The sequence below is a fragment of the Neoarthrinium moseri genome, assembly GCF_022829205.1.
Source record: "Neoarthrinium moseri strain CBS 164.80 chromosome Unknown scaffold2_Wmoseri_CBS_16480, whole genome shotgun sequence".
In the NCBI taxonomy this organism is placed as follows: Eukaryota; Fungi; Ascomycota; class Sordariomycetes; order Amphisphaeriales; family Apiosporaceae; genus Neoarthrinium; species Neoarthrinium moseri.
The window spans coordinates 844,092-867,306 of record NW_026055116.1 but is presented as its reverse complement, the minus strand read 5'-3'; the positions used below and the strand labels follow the sequence as shown (position 1 = coordinate 867,306).

At 51.7% G+C, this 23,215-nt stretch overlaps 9 protein-coding genes across 9 annotated transcripts; 6 read left to right on the top strand and 3 right to left on the bottom strand.

Moving 5' to 3' along the window:
- Positions 1-1,897: 1,897 nt before the first annotated feature.
- On the bottom strand, positions 1,898-3,258 carry JN550_001025 (uncharacterized protein; the record flags this gene model as incomplete). The annotated part of the gene is made up of 2 exons (XM_049308491.1): positions 1,898-3,073; positions 3,133-3,258. The coding sequence occupies 2 exons, from the start codon at positions 3,256-3,258 to the stop codon at positions 1,898-1,900; spliced, it is 1,302 nt and encodes a 433-aa protein (XP_049176931.1).
- A 1,120-nt stretch (positions 3,259-4,378) lies between these two features.
- Positions 4,379-5,641, top strand: JN550_001024 (uncharacterized protein; the record flags this gene model as incomplete). Its single annotated transcript, XM_049308480.1, has 3 exons — positions 4,379-4,391; positions 4,454-4,715; positions 4,798-5,641. 3 exons carry the CDS (start codon positions 4,379-4,381, stop codon positions 5,639-5,641), a joined length of 1,119 nt encoding a protein of 372 aa, XP_049176930.1.
- A 427-nt stretch (positions 5,642-6,068) lies between these two features.
- Positions 6,069-6,962, top strand: JN550_001023 (uncharacterized protein; the record flags this gene model as incomplete). Its single annotated transcript, XM_049308468.1, has 1 exon — positions 6,069-6,962. The coding sequence occupies one exon, from the start codon at positions 6,069-6,071 to the stop codon at positions 6,960-6,962; it is 894 nt and encodes a 297-aa protein (XP_049176929.1).
- A 1,001-nt stretch (positions 6,963-7,963) lies between these two features.
- On the top strand, positions 7,964-9,274 carry JN550_001022 (uncharacterized protein; the record flags this gene model as incomplete). Its single annotated transcript, XM_049308457.1, has 2 exons — positions 7,964-8,225; positions 8,286-9,274. 2 exons carry the CDS (start codon positions 7,964-7,966, stop codon positions 9,272-9,274), a joined length of 1,251 nt encoding a protein of 416 aa, XP_049176928.1.
- A 220-nt stretch (positions 9,275-9,494) lies between these two features.
- JN550_001021 (uncharacterized protein) lies at positions 9,495-10,227 on the bottom strand (the record flags this gene model as incomplete). The annotated part of the gene is made up of 4 exons (XM_049308446.1): positions 9,495-9,581; positions 9,639-9,783; positions 9,841-10,041; positions 10,097-10,227. 4 exons carry the CDS (start codon positions 10,225-10,227, stop codon positions 9,495-9,497), a joined length of 564 nt encoding a protein of 187 aa, XP_049176927.1.
- A 507-nt stretch (positions 10,228-10,734) lies between these two features.
- JN550_001020 (uncharacterized protein) lies at positions 10,735-11,782 on the bottom strand (the record flags this gene model as incomplete). Its single annotated transcript, XM_049308435.1, has 2 exons — positions 10,735-11,607; positions 11,663-11,782. The coding sequence occupies 2 exons, from the start codon at positions 11,780-11,782 to the stop codon at positions 10,735-10,737; spliced, it is 993 nt and encodes a 330-aa protein (XP_049176926.1).
- A 1,396-nt stretch (positions 11,783-13,178) lies between these two features.
- JN550_001019 (uncharacterized protein) lies at positions 13,179-18,381 on the top strand (the record flags this gene model as incomplete). Its single annotated transcript, XM_049308424.1, has 16 exons — positions 13,179-13,403; positions 13,451-13,985; positions 14,041-14,408; positions 14,461-14,677; positions 14,734-15,509; positions 15,560-15,733; positions 15,785-15,950; positions 15,999-16,343; positions 16,396-16,519; positions 16,582-16,653; positions 16,703-16,753; positions 16,804-16,868; positions 16,920-17,085; positions 17,139-17,678; positions 17,731-18,111; positions 18,162-18,381. 16 exons carry the CDS (start codon positions 13,179-13,181, stop codon positions 18,379-18,381), a joined length of 4,425 nt encoding a protein of 1,474 aa, XP_049176925.1.
- Positions 18,382-18,893: 512 nt separating this feature from the next.
- Positions 18,894-20,350, top strand: JN550_001018 (uncharacterized protein; the record flags this gene model as incomplete). The annotated part of the gene is made up of 2 exons (XM_049308413.1): positions 18,894-18,987; positions 19,053-20,350. 2 exons carry the CDS (start codon positions 18,894-18,896, stop codon positions 20,348-20,350), a joined length of 1,392 nt encoding a protein of 463 aa, XP_049176924.1.
- Positions 20,351-21,117: 767 nt separating this feature from the next.
- On the top strand, positions 21,118-21,893 carry JN550_001017 (uncharacterized protein; the record flags this gene model as incomplete). Its single annotated transcript, XM_049308402.1, has 3 exons — positions 21,118-21,322; positions 21,387-21,444; positions 21,518-21,893. 3 exons carry the CDS (start codon positions 21,118-21,120, stop codon positions 21,891-21,893), a joined length of 639 nt encoding a protein of 212 aa, XP_049176923.1.
- Positions 21,894-23,215: the final 1,322 nt, after the last annotated feature.

The window sequence follows — 23,215 nt, the reverse complement described above, 5'->3', positions numbered from 1 at the left end:
AGACCGATGGGCCACGGATCTAAGTCAAGTCGAGCTTATATTAGAGAGGTTGTTAAGTCCAAAGTAATGGTCTGTGCAGTGCATCGTCCGCCACAAGCCACATTCTGCATTGGAAATGTCTGGAAACCATTCAGGTCCTGCGGTACACCTTCCATTCAGCAGGGCTAAAAGAGTGCCTCGCTTACGATACGTTCTGACCATACTGTTTAGGACGTTTCCGCCAATGGCTTCTACAAGACATTGATACACTGTGAGTTTTCCATGGAGACTATGATTATTTGGGAATTGAAGCGCTGTTGACATGTGCAAGTTAAGATATTGTAATGAGTTCATGAGCTCAGGGCTTCAAAGACCCAGGTACCAATTCTGCTCAAGCAGACACGTGAGAGAGAACAGTACAAGCTAAACCAGTGCCAGCGAACACCAATGGAGGAAGAGTAAGTAAAAGGACGAGAAGAAGAAAATAAAACAGAACGGTGTAGAAGAGAAGAAGGTGAAACTGCAGCAACAATGCATATGCCCGATACGACCCATCAAAAATAACTATGAAGAAGTCTCGCTTATGATACGTTAGAACATAGGAATAATCAGCTCGCTACATGGACTAGCACTCCGTAGGTCTCATGTTGCGGCATTGTCAAGATAGTTCTTTCGTCAGTTTCAGCATCGCAATGTTTGGCCTGCAATCCGTGACGTGGAGCCCAACGATAGCATTGCCTTCGGGCGTGACATGTAGGTACCGCTTGTGATACAGAGTCTAGAGGCTAGGAGGGCAACTAGCCAGTTTTTTTTTGGCTGAGATTCAGGGGGGTAAAGCCCGACGCAGGGCACATGAGAATATACCTATGGAATGTCAATGGCGAGTTCCACAGGAGCATCGGTGTTGAGGAACGCCACAGGATTTCAGTAAATTGAAACGTACTGTTCTTATGGTGCAGACAACTTGCTGGTGCGAGTTGATTGGTAATGTTTGATTTCGTTCTAGACAAACCAGTGTTCGCGGCGGAAGGATTCGTTTCAAGATTGAATGCCTAATGGACGTCTAATAGTACAACTTTCAGCAAGCATCAGAAAAAGTAGACAGTATATCGTAGGTTCACCTTACTATACGCCTCTTCCTTCAGCCCAGCCGTGGTGGTAGTGATTAGTCTAGGAACGATCGAGTCTTGTTTATATATAGTGAGGCCGCGGCCGTATTTCTCCTAATTTTCCACATAACTCGCTTTTGTCATGCATTCAACATAACCTTCTCCGTGCTCGAGCACGTCCGTTATCACACTCGTTGGAAGCTTCCCGAAATCACTTACATTGACCAACTTGCTGTCCACAATGTTCATTAAAACACGTTTCAATGTCTAAATCAAATACGCTTTGATATCTATAAGCGCTGTATAATGTAGAGTTAAGGGAAGAGCTGTGGCAAGTAGCGGTACCTCCTGTCTGCATGTTGGTTTCACGGGGTCCCATTTAGAGCACGTAGCCTTGATACTTTCCGTCGCTTCTGTGGCACAGAAACGGTCGACTGAACGTAAAGTACCTCCCAGTGACATGTATTCAGACCCCTCTCGACGCCGGATCCTACGAACCCGTAAGCAAGTGGGTGATACGAGAAGTGCAGCGCTGCCTTCACGCACTGCGCCCGTGCGGCGCGGCTCGAGCCGTCATGAGGGGGCTGGGATTCGATGGGATCACTGATGCGTGCGGAGTCCACGTTTGATCATTCATACAAAGTCGAAAGTCTAGAATTAGGGCCCGAGGGTGGTGTACATGTGGTAATGGTTACACAACGCGTGAATACACAAGTGGCTGTGTCGTTGAGGAATCAGCCTGGCACCCAGACGAGGAGCTATGCCATGGATTGCAGATGCGCGCGCCGCAGTGCTGCCTCTATGACCGATCAATACCGCCAGATAGCATCAGCCATCTTGACCACCTGTCCCATCTCCACGACGTCATGAACTCTCACGATGTCTGCGCCTCCCTGCACAGCCGCTGCTACAGTTGTAGCCGTGCCAAAGATCCGGTCCATTGGCTTTGGGACACCAGTCACTTTGCCAATGAAACTTTTGCGGCTTGAGCCCAGTAGCCACGGGAAGCCTTGCAAACCCGGCCAGTTCCGCAGCTCATCGAAATGCCTTAGTATATGGAGGTTCTGCTCCCCAACCTTGGCGAATCCTAGGCCGGGGTCTAGGATGATGCGCCATTTACGAATACCTGCTGCCTCTGCTTCCGCAACCCGTTCAAGAAGCTCCTTGGCTATGGTAGGAATCAGGCCTTCTGGATAGTCGTTCAGCTTGCTCATAGTCCCCGGGTTCCCGCGCATATGCATCAGACAAACTGTTTTGCCAAGTCGTGCCATTGTTGAAAGCATGTTGGGGTCCAATTGTCCAGCAGAGATGTCATTGATGATATCTGCTCCGGCTTGAGCGGCGGCTTCGGCTACGGGAGCACGATATGTATCAACGCTGATGGCGACATCTCGTGCCTCTGGTAGACTGCGGATAAGCTCTATCGCTGGAAGAACCCTGCTGATTTCCTCGTCTGCACTGATGTCAGGGGTTCCCGGGGAGCTTGACTGCCCGCCAATATCAATCATGGTCGCCCCTCCGCGGATGAAAGTGAGGACCGAATCCCTCAAAGAATCAGGAGTATGCACGCCTCCATCTGAGAACGAGTCGGGGGTAATGTTTAGGATAGCCATGACTTGGGTCTTCCGGTCAGCTTTCAGGGCATTCAATGACTGAACCGTGGAAGAGATGGGAGTCAACGTGGACAGTGGGTCGGATGAAGGAGGGAGGTCATTGAGGAAATCTTGGACGAGCTTCCAAGGTTTTGACGCATAGATTGCCTTGGTAGGGATCAGTTCCGCAAGAGGCCGCAGGACAAATTCCCGTTCGGGGATGCCAATGTGCGGTACAGTGAGCCGTTCGTGATCGACCTTCTCGTCGCCATATAGCAAGACATCTAGGTCTATGTTTCTAGGACCCTTGTCGATGAGCTTCTTTCGCCCCATGGACTTTTCGATATCTTGCAGTTGGTCCAGCAAGGGCAGTGCTTCAAGCTCAGTTTCAACCTGATCGGCTCTTAGCATGCAGAACCAAGCACGACCTGAGATAAAATAGGGCAACGCACCTCACAGGCCCCATTCACGAATCTATCTTGATCTAGAACGTACATGGGCTCGGTTTCCCAGAGGCTACTCGTCCGCTTGACCTTGATTCCCCGTGCCTCCATTTCCTGGCAGGCCTGCTCGATCATCGCGACTCGGTCACCCATATTACTTCCGAGAGCAACGTAAGCAATCCGCTTTGAGCTACGAGCCGCAGCGCAGCCGCAAGCTGTCCTGTGAGCTTGGTTCATTTTCCTGGGTTGCGCAATCTGGGCACGAGGAACGGAGAGGTTAAGGGATGAGCGGGTGAAAAGTGAGGTTTGAGCTTGGCGGCAAAGAAAGCTCCATGCCCGAGGTGACGCAGGGAGGCTCATTGAGACGAATCAGTCGCCTATTCGCACCCTCTGTCAGCAACTCAGGTCCAGCACTCCTGGCGTAGTCATCTGAGGCTTATCCGAAAGTGAAGGAAAATCTAATCGACAGGGTCCAGCCGGCGCCAGCCGAATCGAGGCCAAGCGCACTTAGTTGGCAGGCAACGCTAAAAAACAGTTAGGGGGGTCTTAGCCTCTGTGGGGTCGGCAAGGCCCAAGCTCCCAAGCCCCCAGGCCCCGAGGGGCTCCGCTGCCCAGCTGTGCGGCCAGGACTAACCGAACATCGACGTGCTCCGTCCTCCAAGTGTAAGTCACTGGCAGAAGTGGCTACCACTGATGCCTGCCCGAGAAACTGGGTCTTCACTTTGTGTCGCGCTGCGTGGCGGGTAGAGTCTATATGTTCTCGACGAGGAGGCTCTTACCGTGGCCATTCCCCAGGTCCAGCGTCGGTTCAAAATTGGCCCATCCAGTCCTGTCTGGGCGAGGCAAGTCGCAGAGGTAGGTGCCGCTGCGGAAAAGAGCCTCGGCAACTTCGCGGTGGGATCGTCTCACTATTCCTATCGCAGTTTAGCCCACAGCGAAAGAGTGGACCACATGCGCTGCATGTCCCCTCGGCGCGGGCATCGAACGAGGCGAACTTCCCCAGATTCACGTCCTTGCCGGGAGTCCCGCCATTCAAGTCGCCAAACTAGATATACCGTGTTCCCCGTCGGCATTTGCCAGATACCCTTCTACCTGTCTTCTCCGTCTCTGTCTCACCTCTGGAAGCGATTATCTGTCTCTCTGTACTCTCCGTACCACGTAACTCTCTGCAATCGTCCTGTGATATAGCCTGTTTGCCGTCTGCCACTGCTTCGCTACTGTTTTCAGCGTCATAGTCTACCCTGCTCTATTCAAGATGGCATCTCCGCGTTGGTTTCTCCCAAACGTACCTCGTACCACGCGCGGCCTTGCTGACTTCGGGCCTTTACAGAGAAGATTCGAACGGAACTCACCGATCTCTTCGGTATCAAACACCCCATCCTGCTGGCCGGCATGAACGTTGCCGCAGGCCCAAAGCTGGCAGCCGCGGTAACAAATGCTGGCGGCCTCGGCGTCATCGGTGGAATGAGCTACTCGCCAGATATGTTGAAGGACCAGATTGAAGAAATGAAGAAGGATCTGAAGGACAAGAACGCTCCCTTTGGTATCGATCTGTTGCTTCCTCAGGTTGGAGGCAATGCTCGAAAGACGAAGTAGGTCTATCGCCGAGACCGGTGTCCACGAGCCATAACACAGTTGTTCGTAGGTGCTAACATCGTATTCCTCGCCACCTAGCTATGATTATACAAAGGGAAAGCTCAATGCCTTGGTCGACGTCATCATTGAGTCTGGGGCCAAGCTATTCGTTTCGGCTGTCGGCGTCCCGCCAAAGGCAGTTGTCGACAAGCTGCACAAGCACGGTATCTTCTATATGAATATGGTTGGCCACCCAAAGCACGTCCAGAAGTGTCTCGACATTGGTTGCGACATCATTTGTGCACAGGGTGGCGAGGGTGGTGGTCACACCGGAGATGTCCCCACCACCGTTTTGATCCCGGCTTGTGTGGAGGCTTGCAAGAACTCCAAGAGTCCGTTGACTGGCAGGCCGGTCCAAGTTGTTGCCGCTGGCGGCATCCACAACGGCAACATGCTTGCTGCTTCCCTCATGATGGGTGCCAGCGCCGTGTGGGTGGGTACCAGATTTATCCTGGCTGATGAGGCTGGTGCACCTGAGGCGCACAAGGAGTCCGTCAGGACTGCGAGCTTCAATGATACAATCCGCACCCTGATCTTCACTGGACGGCCGCTGCGAGTGCGAACCAACCCATACATTGAGAACTGGGAGAACGAGCGCCGGGATGAGATTAAGGAGCTTACTTCCAAGGGAATACTGCCTTACGAGTCTGATCTCGAGAAGGTCATGAATGGCAACGGTGACAAGATTCCAGGAACGGAGTCGGCCAAGGTCAGTGAAGATGACGATGTCGACGATATGTTGGAGCAGTTCCGTCCTTTCCTCATGGGCAAGTGCGCTGCGCTCGTCAACGAACAGAAGCCCGCTCAGGCGATTGTTGACGAGTTCATTAACGATGCATCTGCATCATTGAAGAAGGGTTCGCAGATGGTCGCGAAGCTATGAGATGTAGTATGAGATATTAGTGTACATACCCTGCCTATTCAGAGAATCGATATCTTCCAGCATAATGAGTGTGCGCAGTACCTGGCATTTTTTTGATCTATAAACGGGCCTTCCTTCGACGCTCTCCAACAGACTAAGAGGCTAGGCGACCTAGTGGATCAGGAGCTTTTGTTCCTGGCGATCCCGCACACGATTGGCCCACATTGTGTCTTAAACATTATACCTTACGTCATGGACCACTTACGTTTGCATGGTGGGCAGGTGCAACGTCAGAGTTATCGAACGTAAGGCTGACACCACGAAAAAAGCCGTGACTGCGCATAAAACAACCAATATTCAGCAAATTGAACATTTTATCATTTCGCTACCCCTCACGTCCAGAATACCCATATCCCTACTATTCCCTTCTGCGACAGCAACTTCCATCATGGCCGAGACACATCACTTCGATGCATCAAAGCTTTTCAGCGTCAAGGGCTTCGTGGCCGTAATCACAGGGGGCGGAACTGGGATTGGTCTGATGGCCGCACAAGCTTTGGCAGCAAACGGAGCTAAGGTGTACATCACCGGTCGCCGGATGGAGGCTCTAGAGAATGCAGCAAAGACTCACGATCCTGTCCACTCTCTTGGCGGAGAGATAATCCCCATTGGTCCGTGTGATGTCACCAAGAAGGAGGATCTGCAGAGGTTGGTGACCGACCTGGGCAAGAAGGAGAAGTACATCAACCTTCTCATGTGTAACGCTGGCGTGGCTGGCCCCAAGGCGGAACCAAAGCACGAGAACGCGGAAGACCTGAAGGCAGCGCTATGGGATAACGAAAGCGTCGAGGAGTGGCAGAACACCTTCAATGTCGACGTCACGTCAGTCTACTTTACCACCGTTGCTTTTCTGTCCCTTCTCCAAGCCGGAGTGAAACCAAACGGGCCCCTCGAGGCCTTCGCACCCTCCGTTATCACCACGTCCTCCATGTCGGGCATCATGCGACACGCGCAGGGACACTTCAGCTACAACACTGCGAAAGGTGCCACCGTCCATCTCACCAAGCTCATGTCGTCAGAGTTCCAGAAGGCCAACATCAGGGTCAACTCGATCGCGCCGGGCTATTTTCCCTCAGAGATGACGGCGAAGTCAAGTGATGATCGACAGAAGAGTCACGTGGCACCCGAGAAGATCCAGGAGAAGGGGCATGTGCCTCTCATGAGGCCTGGAAGAGACGAGGAGATGGGAATGACGGTCTTGTACCTGGCGAAAAACCAGTATGTTAACGGAGAGATCATTGCGGTTGACGGCGGTGTGCTCAATGTCCTCGCTGGACGCTGAGGAGATGAATTTTCTTTTCTGTTCCGAAACATTCCAAGGGATATGAATAGAAGAGAAAATGATAAAAGTTCAAGCTAGAAACGGATAGATGCAGAAAGCTATAGGGCTGGGCGTTTCAGCCACATCTCAAAACGACTTAGAGGAGAAATGACGATACGTGAAACAGACTTCAAGGAACGTATATTCCCAATGAGGAGATGAGGGATATGATATTGGGAAGCGATCCAATCGCTGTGCAGTTAAATAAACATAATAGTCAGAAAATTCTTTGACATCATGTGCGTTTGAAGTTCCTGCCATGTGTGAAGCGTCTCTTGTCTCTCATTTGTCTTTCGGGAAGAACCAACTACACAGGGGCTGAACAGTAGCCTATAGAGCTACACGCAAATAGTTCGCCGCTTGAAAGCGTATGCCATGCGACTCCGGAAATAACTTGAAACTGACACTCATTTCACGGCAACGTTTCCATGCATGCCTTCCCCGCAAACTCTATACTCACCTTCCTGCAAGCCACGTACGGACCTGGCAGATCTCCACATCCCGTCTTAGCCTTTAGTGCTACCTTTAATATAACTTCACCCATTCTCCCGGCTTCCAGAACAAGCGACCGTTTTTGGTCCTGGTACCCTGCACAGACCACCATCCGTGATTACCCATCCCGATTGGGTCATCTTGGTATTTGATCCGCTTCAAACCAGCGAGGAGCAGATACGTACGTGGATTTGCCGGACTATAGGAGTGGATGCAAGGATCTCGCCGCCATGTTTCTCAAGAAAAGAGCCGAGCCGCCGACAACGACCGGAATTGATGTCCACGTAATGCTGGCATGGCGGCTAAGATCTCATAGTAGGCCGAGATGAGGAATTCAAAGCCCTCCAGGGCCCCGTGAAGATACTGTAGGATGCTTGTATAAGAGGGAAAACCTCGATCCCCCGGTGGTTCTCTCAGGGATCAGGAAACTCGCAACGTATTCTCCGGAGAAAGATCTCATTTTCGTCACAATGGTAGGCCTCCGAGCAACTGCCGCTTCTCTGCTGGCTCTGGCCGCTCTATGCGGCTCGGTTTCTGCCCATCCTGGCGAGCACCGCAACGCAGCGAAGCTGAAGCGGAGCGTAGAGATAGCCCGTCGCGCCGATGAGAACGCGGATCAGATCATCGCAAGATGCCAGCATACAAATATCGCCAAGGCGATGAAGGAAAGGGCAGTATTGCGTCGAGCTGCCAAGGCACGGGAGATGAGGGAACAACGCGGACTAGAAGAGAGTATGACAAGAATCCTTGCCCTTTGTATACGGAGGAGCTAGCTTGCTAAGAGTTCTCCAGGTCGCATGATTGCCAGGAGGGACCAGGAGGACCTTGACCAGTGGATGCAAACTTGCCACAATCAGGGTGATAAGCACCAGTATGACAAGTCAACTCCCATCCACACCATATTCGGGTCAAACGTGACCACAGGACTGGCCCCTGAGACCATCATCGGCCCGTACTGGGTCGAAGGAGAGTTCATTCGCACCAATATATTTGAGAAGCAGGACGGCATTCCTATCCACCTCGACCTGCAGTTTGTCGACGTCGCGAGTTGCGCTGCCGTCCCCAACATGCTGGTTGACGTCTGGCACGCAAATGCGACCGGCGTTTACTCGGGCGTAACCAGTGGCGGCGGCCTGAACTCAACCTTCAGCCGAGGGGTCCAGATCACGGACATCGACGGAGTGGTGCAATTCGACTCCGTCTTCCCGGGCCACTATCTCGGGAGGACGAACCACATCCACGTCACCAGCAACAGGGGTGCCACGCTGCTCGAGAACGGCACGTATACTGGTGGCAAAGTCAACCACATCGGCCAACTGTACTTCGACCAGGAGCTGGCCAGCATGATCGAGACGATGCCGCCGTACTCCAACAACATGATGAAGCTGACGACGAACGCCCAAGATTTCCTGACGGCGCAGCAGAGCAGCCGAGAGTATGACCCGTTCCTCGACTATGTGCTCCTGAGCGAGAACCCGGCCGACGGAATCCTGATGTGGATCACGATTGGCGTCAATACCACCGCTGACCAGAGTCATCTGGTCTCAGCTGCGTCTCATTACTACAAAGAGGGCGGCAAAGAAAACCCATCACCTTGGGGGAACATTTCTTTTCCGGGCAATTTCACCTTTCCCGCCGGAGGGTTCCCAGGCGGCGGGTTTCCGACTGCCCTCCCTCCAGGATTCACACCTCCTCCCGGCATGCCACCGTTCCCAACCGCCAGCGGCCCAACGCCAACACCGACCAAATTCTGGGGCCCTTGTATGAAGAAACGTGAATAAGAGCAAGGGGATGTTGGTGCTCGCGAATCGGTAGTGGCTGATGGACCGAATGGGGAACAGAACAGTGTGTGTGTGTGTATGTGTGTATATGGCTGTCAATCTACCAAGTCACTGACTAGAACGCCCGCTACCGCAATGCTGGATGACTCTAGGGTATAGAAGCGCAGTATACTCCGATGATGCAAAGACCCCTCGCTCTATGATGCAAGTAATGACTTCCTTACTGTTGTGCCACATTGTCCGGCCAGATCCGTCTGGTATCCTCGCGTCCATCGAGCCAGCTCGTACAATTCACGCAACGAAGGGCCTATCGAAATGGTCCACGTTAATGGGGTTCACAACACTGCGCCAACGCGGTGCTTACCTTATCACTGATACGCTTCTTGCAATACCGACACTTAATGGAGTGTTTGACGATAGGGTCATGAGACAAGCGCTCGTAGAGAAGCGCCAGGCCGTAGAGAGCCAAACCGAGGCCCAAGAAGTTGACGCATCTATTTAGAAAGAGGCTGTGACCCAAGATTAGCTCCAATGTCCCACAAGTGCAGGATATGTTAGATACGTACCCATAAGCTAGCACAACGGCGCCGTCCTCCTGAGCCTGCGAAAGCGTCGTGTAGCCATCTAGAGCGTCGTAATTGGGCCCGGACTGCAGGACGGCGAACTTCTCGTCCAAATTTCTGTTCAGCGGTAATATCACCGAGAGCGGCGGCAGTAAGATGTCGCTCACGAACGACGTCGTGAGGGCCGTGAAGGCTGAGGCAAGACTGAGAAGGATTGTGTCAGAATTGACGGCTTCATCGCATAGCGTCCCGAGCTTACATCAGACCGAAGGCGATTTCAAGGATATTGCCTGAGAATGCAAAGTCCAGGAACCCAGATAACAACCGCTTAGCTCGTCTCTCACTGCGTTCCAGCAGCTCATCTGTCTCTTGGGCGTCGACGGCAGGCATATTGCAATAGTTTACAGTTTACAATACGGGATATTGATAGGTTAGAGGAGAGTATTATCAGCGTCCAGCGAGTAGGTGGCTGGTTATTTTCATCTGAAGGTCGGTGAGTTTTGGGCTGATGTGCAATTTCCCCATCAGCGGTATCATGACTGGGGCCGCGGATCTTGGACCCTGCCTGGGGGCACGGCGCAGTGGGGCGCTTCAGGTGGGTTGGTTGATTGCACTTACAGCGACTTCCCAACCTCTGCCCAGCTCAACTTAGTCACCCAATCCGACGCGTCGCAGTCTAAGTAAGTGCAGCTTGTCGTCTTCAAGCCCGAGATCTATGTCTTTCGAACGTTTGGCGTGCGCAGAAATGATGGAGATGGACTCTACACACAGTGATATTCCGTAATTCGTCAATTCATCAATTCTAAGTGTGCTCAATACCAGCTAGCAGTTCCTGGCGCAACAACCGGCTAGATACTCCTGATCCCACTAACACACCATAGTGAGTTGTTGTTGCCCCTATCTTCGTCGTCCGAATCTGAAGCGAGAAGAGCTCGATGTTTCATAGCTGTGACGACCCTCCTCGACTTTGGAGGTCCTCACGCGGCTCTTGCTGCGACGGCCTGCAATGCCCGCGAAACACCAGAAGACGCATGCAACAAACATGGCTGCAAATGATACCCAGGTGATGATTATGAACTTCGTGCCAGCATTTGCAGAAATCCCCACATCGCCGCCCTTGTCGTTGATCTCCTTCTCACCCTTCTTTGCTACTCCCGTTGTGATCGCTGCCCCGATCATCAGGGCTAGAGCAGCAAGACCTGATAAGATAGCGTTGCCGAGATGTGTGAATCGAGGTGGGTTGCCTTTGAAGGTGCCCAGTGATACCGCTGCAATAGTTGCCAAGAAGGACAGGCCAGCAAATCCAGCTCCCAGGCAGAAGAACACGAACATCGCGAGCAAGAAGCTGTTGAGATAATTGATCGCATCGTTGATCTCGTCCGGCACAGGCAGGTCGGCTGGGTTTAGCTTCAGAGGGCCGACCTCAATCTGGCGATCCAATATCTCCGTCAGGTTGAACTGAAAGCCGGCCTGTTGTGCAGTACAATTGGTCGTGTTATACCAGGCACCTGGGGTCGTAGCGTTTGGTGCGAACTGTCCCTCACACGCAGTCATGACGTGGAGTGAATACCATTGTGAGATGCCAAGTTTCTCAGAGAGCTCATCAGCAATGTCGTCGGCAATGTCGTCGAGCTCGTCGCTGATCTCTGACGCGATTGTCGCCACCACACTGCTAAAGAAGCCTCCGATGCCGCTGCCCGTGGAAGTTGGGTCGGAGCCACCCGTCGTTGCCGTTGGTACCAGATCGTGGCCAAAGTTTGACATGTTGATCTTTGTTGATGGTCAGCCTTTTCTCCCGCGACGGTCTTACAGCAAGGGCACTCACGGCGATGATATGGAAGTCTTCCAGCTGGCCCGTTTTGGAACCCGCGAACAGGGATAGCATCGCCAGCACGAAGCCGGCAATGGACAGTATTAAGGGTATCACTAATGCGAAGGCCCTCATCTTGTCGGAATGTAGAAGGCTGGTGTACTACGATAAATGTTCTAGAAAATGTTGCTCTAGGTTATAATTACAGACCGCGGAGGGCGGATGAGGATACGCAGGAGGGTTGCAGGCTTATATGCAGAGTTGGCGAGGCTGAAGAACAAAGAGATCTCCGGATTATATAGAAACCTCGTGCCAACTTGCGCGCCATGATGCAACAGCCGGTCCAACACAGGACTCACGAGTCAATAGAAACCCGGTTTGAGCAGGAACCAGGGCCATCCCGGCCCACGAGGAAGCCAACGCATAGGGTCCAATCTGACCGCCTCGGTGGGCGCGAATTGGTGCGTGCATCGTCTGGTGGGGAGACTCTAACACACGGCTGTCGTCCTCGACGCATGACGACGTCTCTGGTGTCCGGCGAAGTTCAGACCCTGGCAGTGATAAAAATGCGGTGGTTAGGGGTGATTGGTATCTGCAGGGTCTCTTGGCCTTGCGTCATAGGGTCCGGGTGGGCAGATTAGACGCATCCAAACCGGTTCGACGGCGGCTGATCCATGCCAGCCACGCTCGTCCAACCAGCGCTAGCCAGACGTCAATCTTGAAACCCATCAACCTCAACTGCCGCCGGGACGATGACAGCCAAATACGAGCAACCCAGACACGCATTGGTGAATGTTGGGGGCAAATCTTGTGTTGCATCGGCCTGAAGTACTGTTTTGGCCCGGAGGATACCGTTGTCCACCCTGATTCTAAGGCCGCCAGACGCTTGTCTTCGAGCGACGGGCTGACAAGTACCTAGTGCTATGGAGTCTCCCCACGACGTATCACCTGTCAACGCTGCATTTGATTAGCGTTGGAAATAGTCTTGCAAATTTCCGGGCCACGGTAGTTCACTTTCCGGCGGAGCGACAGCCGCAGGTTTGGCCTGTCAGTCGCAGCTATTTTCACACCATGTATTTTGCTGGAGAGCTTGGCGGGCAGTGCCTCTTCAGGGTCTTGATATGCTGGGCGTCGCTCGGCTTCTATGCCGCGGCCCCGTTACCAAGCAAGGGACACAGCATGCGGCTCACGACGGGCGAGCTAACCCATTGTATCCAGGTATAATGTCCCGGTTGTACTTTTGTCCTCATATACTCATTTGGGGTTGGTTACACCTCCGAAAATCCAGGCTGGCCATATAGCATGCTAGATGTGGCTGATGACAAATTTCGAATGGAAAGCCCCAAGGCGAATAGTAGTCTAAGTTCCTTCTTTCCCATTTGGGCATCGCGTCTTTCGTGTAATTTGCCAATACACCCTTTCGCAGTGCTTATAGAATCACCACACTCATTTTCGTTCAAACCTTTTCAGATCTACGCGCCATGCTCAGTCTCCTGTGGATGTGATTAATATATTGATTTTGATGTTCATGATGAACGTCTCGTCTGCGAATCTGTGCTTGGCAACCGCCGATGATGCGTTTGGTCCGGTCGTTGGGGGCTGTAGAGATGACTTCGACTTCACCCTAACGTTCGAGCAATCTTTCTTCACGCTCATCCCTGCTTCTCTCTTACTTCTGGTCTCGCCTTTCAGAGTCTGGAAACTGAGAAAGCTGCCGAATGTAGTCCGGGGCACGGCTGCTAGATATGTCAAACTCGTGAGTGTCAACAATCAAAGCAATGATCCGCTTTAACGTGTAAATAGGTGGCGGTTGCGCTGTTGTCGATTTTCCAATTAACCTCGACCATCCTGTGGGTGACCATGACAGGCCCTTCAGCCTCTCGCTCTGTTTCCATAGCATCTTCGGGCTTGTCGTCCGTGGCTACTTTTGTGGCCCTAGCATTATCCTACATGGAACATGTCAAGTCCAAGAAACCGTCTGCAACATTCACTACATACCTTTTCTTCTCACTGATCCTAGATCTTGCAACTCTGCGAACTACATGGCTTCTTTCGTTGCCAATCCCCATTAAAGCCGTTGGGACGCTTTGCTTCTGTTGGAAAGCAGCTGTGCTCTCACTGGAGGCAAAAGAGAAGGCACATTGGACAGTCGACGATGGCTGTCGCCAGAGCCCGGAGTCAACCAGCGGGATATTCAATCAAGGTCTCTTTTGGTGGTTAAACTCACTTCTAGCTAGCGGCTTTCGTCAGCTACTGCGGCCAGATGACCTTTTCATATTGGACGACGACATGTCAGCTAGCATGCTCAACGAGAAGTTTTGGACTGCATGGAATCGAGGTGCGTGATTTTTTCAACGAAAAGACTCTGTCGGGACTTGTACTAACTGTCTCAGCTCATCGGGACGACAAGCATAAGCTCCTGAATGCATGTGTGGTCACATTGAAATGGCCAATTCTCGCTGCAGTGCCACCACGACTTATACTAGTCGGGTTCACGATTTGCCAACCATTGCTACTCGAACGATTTCTTCAGTACCTGCGAGATATGAATGAGTCTGCCAATATCAGCTACGGTCTCATTGCAGCGTACGGTTTGGTATATGCGGGCATGGCAGTTTCCTCTGGGTTTTACTCTCATAGAGCGTTCCGGATGGCAACAATGCTACGAGGCACTCTCATTACTGCAATCTTCAGGAAAACCACAGAGATTAGCATCACCACCGCTGATAACTCAGCTTCGGTGACTTTGATGAGTACTGATGTACGACTGGCGTATAACAAGCAGTATAAATGGATGAAGCTAATGATATCAGGTCGATACTATTGTCCGTGCTATGCGACAGGTCCACGACCTCTGGGCGGATATGATTCAAGTAGCTGTTGCAACATGGCTTCTCAGCAGGCTCATAGGCCCCGCTGCAGCAGCCCCAGTCGTGGTTTGTCTGCTTTCACTATCAATCACCATGTACGCATCCCCGAAAGCCCAATGCTCCCAAGCTGCCTGGTTCACCAAGGTTCAAAGAAGGGTTGGTAAGAAAGATGCTTTCCATTCACTCCTGTCTTATGCTGAGACTCTCATTTGCAAGGAATCACTTCACAGATGCTTGGACATATGAAGAGCATCAAGATGTCTGGTCTAGCTCCGAAGCTCGCAGCAACAATCACCCAAATGCGAGTCGACGAAATCGCCGCTGCCAAGCCGTTCCGCATGATCATGGTATCTACTGCTGCGTTGGCGCAAATACCCGTCTTGTTGTCACCCGTTGCTGCCTTCGCGGCATTTGTAGCTGTGGCAGCAAGGGCCGGTGAGACGTTCGAGGCTACCAGGCTTTTCTCCTCTTTATCACTTATCATCCTTCTTGCCGCCCCTCTATTCGGAACCTTTGAGACCATTTTGAACCTAAATGCCTCTCTGGCATCATTTAATAGGATACAAAAATACCTGTCTCTCAAAACTAAAGATAAACACAAAGGGAAGATTCAGGACGTCGCGCGATCTTCAGAGAATGCCTCTCCATCTTCATATATATCACCTCAGTCTACATCGTCTCCAACTGCGGACGGACAAATCGAGCTTGGATCTATTCCGGGATCAACACGACAAGATAAGCAACTGAATACGAACAACACGTGTGTTCGCTTACAAGGCGCATCATTCTCCTGGGCGGCAGATTCACCCGTTGCCATTAACAATGTCAGCACAGTAGTGTACAAAGGAGAGATGTTAATTATAATGGGTCCAGTTGCCTCTGGCAAGAGCACTCTGCTGAAAGGCATCCTGAACGAGGTCCCTATTGTCAGTGGGGAGGTAACTGTAGCCTCTGGCCCGAAGGCGTGGTGTGATCAGACTCCTTGGCTCAAAGTAAGTTGTCGTGTCCCATTACAATATTTTGGTAGTGCTGAAAAGTGTAGAATGATAGCATCCGCGATAACATCATCGGATACGCCCACTTCGACCCAGACCTGTACAAGGAGGTCATTTGGGCCTGTGATCTGAAGAAGGACCTTGCTCATTTGCCGGGCGGCGATAGAACGGTCATCGGAAGCAAGGGTGTTTCCCTGAGCGGTGGGCAGAAACAGAGAGTAGTACGTTACGCAGTCCTTTCTCCAAATTCGCCCCATCGTTGACTTTCTTAGGCTTTAGCTCGGGCAGTGTATTCAAGACCTCATATCGCTCTTTTCGACGATGTACTTAGTGGGTTAGATGGTCACACTGCGAGTGTAATCTGTAGCCGGCTTTTCAGCACCAACGAAGGTTTATTGAAGAAATGGGGGACTACTATAATCCTAGCGACGCAGTCAAGTAAGTACTACTTCAAGGGTGCGAGGCCCTTACGCTAACGGTACCCAGTCCTACCGTTGACAATGACCGACGAGCTGTTGGTCCTCGGAAGTGATGGCTCTGTCGCAGAAGCCGGGTCATTCGGGGAAGTCATGAGCCAAAATGGCTACGTGAAATCCATTTATAGAATGAGAAAAGATAACCCGAACGTAAATAGTGAAACAAGCTCCCAGGATGACGAGGAAGTCGAGCAGTTGGTAGGTAAAGACGCACCCAAAGATGACATCACGGACAAGCGCAGGCAAATTGGCGACAATACTGTATACCGCTTCTATTTCTCTTCTCTGGGGCCAGCCTTTACGGCCATTCTCGTCGTCATGGAATTTTCCAACGCGTTTCTGCAAACCTTCCCAAGTGAGTACGAATGCGCAACGGTCGATATCTTGATTTACTTACATGATGATAGCTGTTTGGTTGAAATGGTGGTCTGATGCCAGTGAGGCTGAGGGTAACCAGAGCATTGGAGTTTACCTTGGCGTTTATACGGCACTCCAATTCGCCGCACTCTTGACTTTCTTTCTACTGACCTGGTAAGATAGCCAGCTACTAACATACTGCTGTGCTATGAAATGTGAGACTGATACTCGGAAAGGTTTGTTATTGTCAAGATAGTAGCAAAGTCCGGGCTCGAGTTACATGGCAGATTACTCCAGACGGTTGTCCGGTAAAGAGGAATGTTCTATTTTACTGCCAGTATTCTGACAGTCAGCTAGTGCTCCGCTAGCTCTTTTCACTACGGACGACACCGGATCTCTCACTACAAGGTGCGTTACGATGATTCGATGTAAGAAAACAAATGCCCTAACGTGTCTAGATTTTCCCAAGACATTGGAGAGGTTGATAGGAACCTACCCCTAGGAATGCTTGTCACCATCCAAAGTACGTGATCGAGTTCGCAAAAGAATAGTTACCACTAATTAAAATGCGTAGGCTTTCTTACATGTATTGGTCAAGCAATCCTGATTGCCACTGCAACATGGTATCTTGCAATAAGCTACCCTGCTCTGATCGGTGTTTTCTTCTTTCTACAAAAAGCTTATCTGCGTACGTCTCGACAACTGCGATTTCTTGACCTTGAGGAAAAGGCACCAGTATAGTAAGTAGATTGCGCAAGAACCTCTTGAGTTTGAAGGAGCTAACAAAGCCTAGTACACAATTCATCGAGACTTTAGCAGGCCTGTCGACCATTAGGGCGTTTGGTTGGGGACAAGCAGCTATCCAGCAGAACTATGAGCTTGTTGACCGAGCCCAGAGACCCTTCTATCTACTTCTCATGGTTCAGCGATGGTTGACTCTGGTGCTTGACTTCATCATTGCCGCACTTGCTCTCCTTGTCGTTGGGTTGGCGGTGAAACTGCGTGACTCGATCTCCGTCGGGTTGACGGGTGTCTCACTAGTACAGCTGATCACGTTTGCGGAGACTATGAGGATGCTGATTTTGTGGTGGACATCTCTGGAGACCTCAATAGGGGCTGTTGCCAGGATCAAGCAATTCAGCGAACATACAGGCGATGAGAATCTCGTGGGTGAGGAAAGGGAGACACCATTGCATTGGCCAGCTCAAGGAGCCATTGATATGCGAGGCATATCTGCTTCGTATGGCCCAAAACATGAAACGCTGGCGCTTGATAATATTTCTCTCTCCATAAAAGCCGGTGAGAAGATCGGCATCGTTGGAAGGACTGGCAGGTACGTAACTTCGTCCCGGGGCCATTGACAAATACTGAAAATACCTGGGCAGTGGCAAGTCATCGCTTCTTCTCTCCCTTGTCAGGATGCTAGATCTCTCGTCGGGCACCATCATCATTGATAGCCTTGATTTATCCACGGTCTCCCGAGAGGAGACCCGGGCCCGCCTGATTGTCATCACACAGGATCAGTTCCTGCTTCCGGGTAGTGTGCGACAAAACGTCGACCCATATGAATCAGCCAGCACTGATCAAATATGGGTTACCTTGTCAAAAGTTGGACTACGAGAAAGTATCGAAGCGAAAGGTGGTCTCGATGTTGACCTAGAAGAGGAGACGCTCAGCCATGGGCAGCGTCAACTATTTTTCCTAGCCAGAGCCATCTTGAGGAAGGAACATGGCAACATCGTCCTTTTCGATGAAGCCACAAGCAGGTCTGTCTGACATTTAACTCCTCTATTGGTCTCGTTACTGACAATTGAAGTGTCGACCAACACACCGAGATGCGAGTACAAGAGATTATCCGAAAAGAGTTCGCTACCCATACTGTCATTTCCATTGCACATCGTTTGGACACGATCGCAGACTTCGATCGAGTAGTTGTCTTAGAAAAGGGGGCCGTGGTAGAGCAGGGAGCACCCAGCGATCTGCTGCGGAAGTTGGGTCCTTTCAGAGTCCTGTGGGATGCATCGCATGGTGACTAGGCTAGCTTGTAGGCTTCGGCTTGATGATATTTTTTCCTTTTCCCCCTTTCTTCCGTCTTTGTGTCTAAATCGATAAAGTGCAGTGAATATTTCCTTCATCACTGGATACGATTGTTGATAGATTGACTTGTTAAGTCCACGCTCCCAAAAGTTGTCAAGTTAGGCATTGGAAATCCGAAAGGGGCTGTAGTCTCTGTAAGGAAGAGAGGGTGAGTCATATGACTAAAGAAAGACATTCGGTAAATGCGACGAAATCCTCCTGGTGAGTCAACTCTCAATTATATCAGTCTTTCAGTCGCGTCAACAGGGGTATCTGGGGTCCTCATGTGGGCCTGCAGTGCCTGTAGAAGCGGACCTGCACGGGCCAGGTGGGGGCGCGCGATGACGATGACTCGAATTGCAGCAGACCGCGGTACCAGCACGTATATGCATCCGAGCATCCCACTACACTCAACTGTCACCATTCTGCCGAATATCTGTTCCGCAGAGGTTTCCCACATGAAACGGCTGTTATGCCCAAGAAAAGACATCAGACCAAGTACTCAAAGCCGCCGTCGATAGCTCCGCCGACTCTTCGAATATCGTCTTCGTCCCAGAGGACGCCTGGTAAGCCACTCTCGTGCACCGACTAGCTATACTGCGGCCTTGGCGTGCTGATATGGCGTCCGCAGAACACCATGACCGTTCAGTCAACGAGATCCTCGCTGACATGCGAAGGAGCACTCTGAGCACCAGCTCACCGCAAGATATCTTACCGCAACCCAGTGTCCCTCCCCAGCTGCGGTGGCTCCTGCAACATCCCGAAACCCCGGCGCCTAGGCCCCGCCGGCTCCAGCGACGAGACATCAACGGCCGGCGAATCCCACCGGGGCCACCTCCTCCGCGCTCCTGGCTGGCCTTGTCGCAGTCACGACATGCCCCGGCTCAAGTTCACAAGGCGGCAACGAACATACAGTATTGGCCGTTGCCGGGAGCATACGTGCCGGGTGATGGCAGCTTCATAGACATGGCCTTGCACCGTCTAGTCGACGACTGGGCGGTGCAGAAAGACTGGAACCGGTTTTACCTTTATACCATGCCGAACCGACTCAGAACCGCGCTCATATTCTACGTGTCTAAGTACCATGATCAGGGTATCTCATCATCAGACTTACGCCTGATCCTTGCCGGTCCTCCGGAGACCGAGTTGGCTGAATACGACCTTGAGAAGCCTGAACCGGCCAGGTTCAACAAGAATATTACGCACCTAGACTTGGCAGGCTCAATCGGCAAAGGTTTGTCCTTGAAGTCCTTGATGGACCTACTGCTACCAGTTGATGCTACCCCAGAGACTGAAATTCAGGATTCTTGGGATGCGCCCGAGATCCCGGAAGCGCCGGCTTGTCTCCTGCCAAATTTGACACAGTTATCGCTTGCAGTTACCGGGCCGGGGCAGGCTGCTTCCTGGAGGCAGCTATTGGTATTCTCTACCAAGCTACCACAGTTGACTCATCTCAACTTGTCGGGGTGGCCCACTCCGTCAACGACACCAAACGCAACTCTTGCCAAGATGGTTTCCCCTGTGACTGGAACATCTGTCCACTATGGCGGTACCAATGCGTACAGTCATTCTTTGGACGACGACTGGTCCGAGGCCATATCGGTGTTGAAACGACTCAGCAAAGCCCTTTATGGCCTTGAGTACTTGGATCTGACAGGCTGTGGCGACTGGTTCCCAGCTTTACGGAAAGAGGCAGATGCTCATTTGGTCATCGATTTGGTCGATTGGGCAAGAGATTGGAGCAAGATCACCAGTCTGAGACTCTGTTCTGGCTACGTTGCCGAGCCGGGTTCGGATTCTCAGGAAGATAGACTGCGTGAATGGAAGCGAGAGGCTTTAGCCGTAGAGAAGCATATCATAGCTCAAAGAGCTGGCCAAGGACGCTTCATCACCGTTGAGACGGACGTCAATGTCAGCGTAGATGGATAAGGTCTTAATACCTAGATAAGAAGCCATGGCGATGCATCGTTGGACGCATGCCTTACCAAGTTTGAAGCGCCACAACCTATTCCAGACTAATATAAGACCATGGCAGAAGCAACATTATGATCGGAGAAGAACAGAAAATCATGTTTACAATACATCTCATTTGCTATCTTACTTCCTGCCAATTGTCTTTTGCACTATTCTAACGCCCTTCGTTATGTCTCTGGTTGCCTGGGCATGGCACCACGGCAAGGGTCAATCGTGGTTCATTGGTATGGGCTACCACCAGCCGCAACTCTGTCCAGCGTCGCAAAGCCATTGGACTCATCGATAACGACAACCTGCCCTACATATTGCCTTCCTTGGTAATGGGACGGAATCCAGAAGTTTGAACTGATAGTGCAGTTGGTTTTCAGTCTCATTGAATCACACCATGTTTCATGCATTGATGTGCCTCCGTCGTCTAATCAAACTATAGCGGGTCTCAGGTTGGCGGTAGGGACTGTAGGGCTGTGCTTGCAGCTTGCCTTGCTAAATCCGAAACAGGCCAAATCAAAAGAGCCACTGAAATAGGTGAAGATAGCCAACGACTCCATAGACGCCCTCAGTGATTTAACAGTCTTGTCGCCCTCAGTGAGCTTGCTTGCTTGACCTTTTCTACTACGCAGCTATTCCAAGACGCCAGTACTGCAAAGGGACTCGCCAGGTGTTTGGGTTTTTGGTACGAGTATTCAAGACGCCACGCGCATGAAAGCAAAACGTATTACAACATGAGGACCCAGCAATTCGCCCTCCTGTCGGGCGTAATACACGGCGCTGTTGCCGCAACCCCCACGACATCGGTTACCAGCATTTTCCTCCCCGGATTCGACACGCAGAGCCTGGTGGCGTCCGTTATTACAGCCGCACCCACGGCGACCGAGTACTTCCTACAATGCGATTCCGGCAACCTTATGGAGTGCGGCGTTGGAACAGGTGAGAGTGCATACCGCATCTGCGGCCAAACAGCGAAAAAGAAACTGACCATTTCCGTTCGCAGGAATGACTGTTACGGAAGGCCCATCTACATTCGGGTTGGAGTTTAACGGCACAGATATGTAAGTATTGCCCGTCTTGTCTCACCACAAAATACCGATTGTGTAGGCGATTAGAGACTAATACCAACTATAGCGCAATCAGCGAGGCTTGCGCACTTTCAGGCGACAACGCAGTCTGCACGTTTAGCACACCAGGCGGGAACGTATCGACCGAGTCAGGATCCGGTGTCAAGTCCATGTTCCTCGAGGTCACAATCACTGCTGGCTTCGCGGCTCTTTCTTCGGCCAGCGCCGCCGCCGCCTCTGCCGCCGCCGCCGCGGCCGTCAAGACCGAGGCCGTGGAGCCCAAGACTACAGCAACAGCACCGACGGCATCATCCACGTCAAAGAGCGATACCGCAAGCGAGACAGCCAATGGCATGGGAAGCGCTGCAACGCGACAGTTGCAATGGGACATGACCGTATTGCTTGGTCTGGTCGCGCTGGCAGGTGCTTCCGTGGTGCTATGAGACGATACCCAGAGAGAAAGAGACGGTTTTGTGTGACATTGCTTCCAAACTACGAGTTAACAAGATACCCTTTTGCAAAATACGAGATAGAATAGAATGATAATTGGTTAATCATCCGGCCGCCCAATACTCTCATATCTCGATTATCCATCACGACCTAAGATACGCAACGGACAATGCTCTCCCAAAATAGTCTTTCTCATTTTGCAGATTCTATTCGCAAACGTCAAGGCGAAGTTAGGGATATTTTCTTGCCTCCGCTGGTGCTAGACACGATATGGCCATGGGTGTCTTTGGGCGACACGCTCCACGTCAAAAGCCATTCTTTTTTAGCAGTCGCGCGGCTCAGCAGAAAGAGAACAGTGACGCGGCGGCCAGTCGATTGCCCCTGGCGCTAGCATCAAGCTCAATTTTAGCGGATGTTTCAGGTACAAAGTTGCGCCTCCAGGCGGTCGCTGTCAGCCAATCGAGGCCTGGTCGAGTCCCTGATTGGTGCAGCCCATGATCTACGTCGAGATCCCCCCTAATCGAGGGGTCAAGCTGGCAGGCCTCTTTCTGTTCCCCACGTGAAAGCCGCGGGGTTCGCCATCGAATAGGTACCGTTCCCCAAAGACGAGTGTTCAAGATCCACAGAAGCATTGGTCAGACTTGAAATGGAGTCTTGAGGCTGCATCTCAAGATGGACGGAGTCCCTCCTAGTGCAAAGACAGATGGCGAATGTCTATCACCTCCAGCCGCTGTCCTGGCGGCAAGGGGCGCGAGATGCATTGGGTTGAGGCTTTGACGTCGTTGCCCTCTGTCCAAGTGCCGGAAGCGCAGCCACGACTGGGTGTGCCCCCCTCAACCCCTGTCTTTGCATACACAGTACAATGCTTCCCCGGCCTACCAGATCTGCATCGAGCCAATTTTGGCTCCAGACCCTGGATATGCTTTTTGCAAAACGAAACAACGGGCCGCCTGGCGACCAATCGTTCCCCTGGGACGCTGGCTTTCAGTTCCCTATCCGGCGTAGAGGTGGCTGTCCATCCATGGTGATCCGTCCAACCCATGTTGGCCGTCTTGCGGCCATGGGATTCCATCGAATTAATTAAAAGGTGCTGCCTCCAAATCACCGTGACATGATGATGTTGGCCCATCGCTCTTTTCGTTCATTCACCTTTGTTGCCCAACGGCATCTCCACCTTTCGCTTTTTGGCCACGCATTATTCAATTCTTCTCTCGTTCCCTGCTTCATACGCGTCCCTAGCGGATTTGAACAATCGTTTCGTCAACTCTCCTGCCATACCAAATCGAATACCTGTCGTTGAACAATCGTTGCCTCG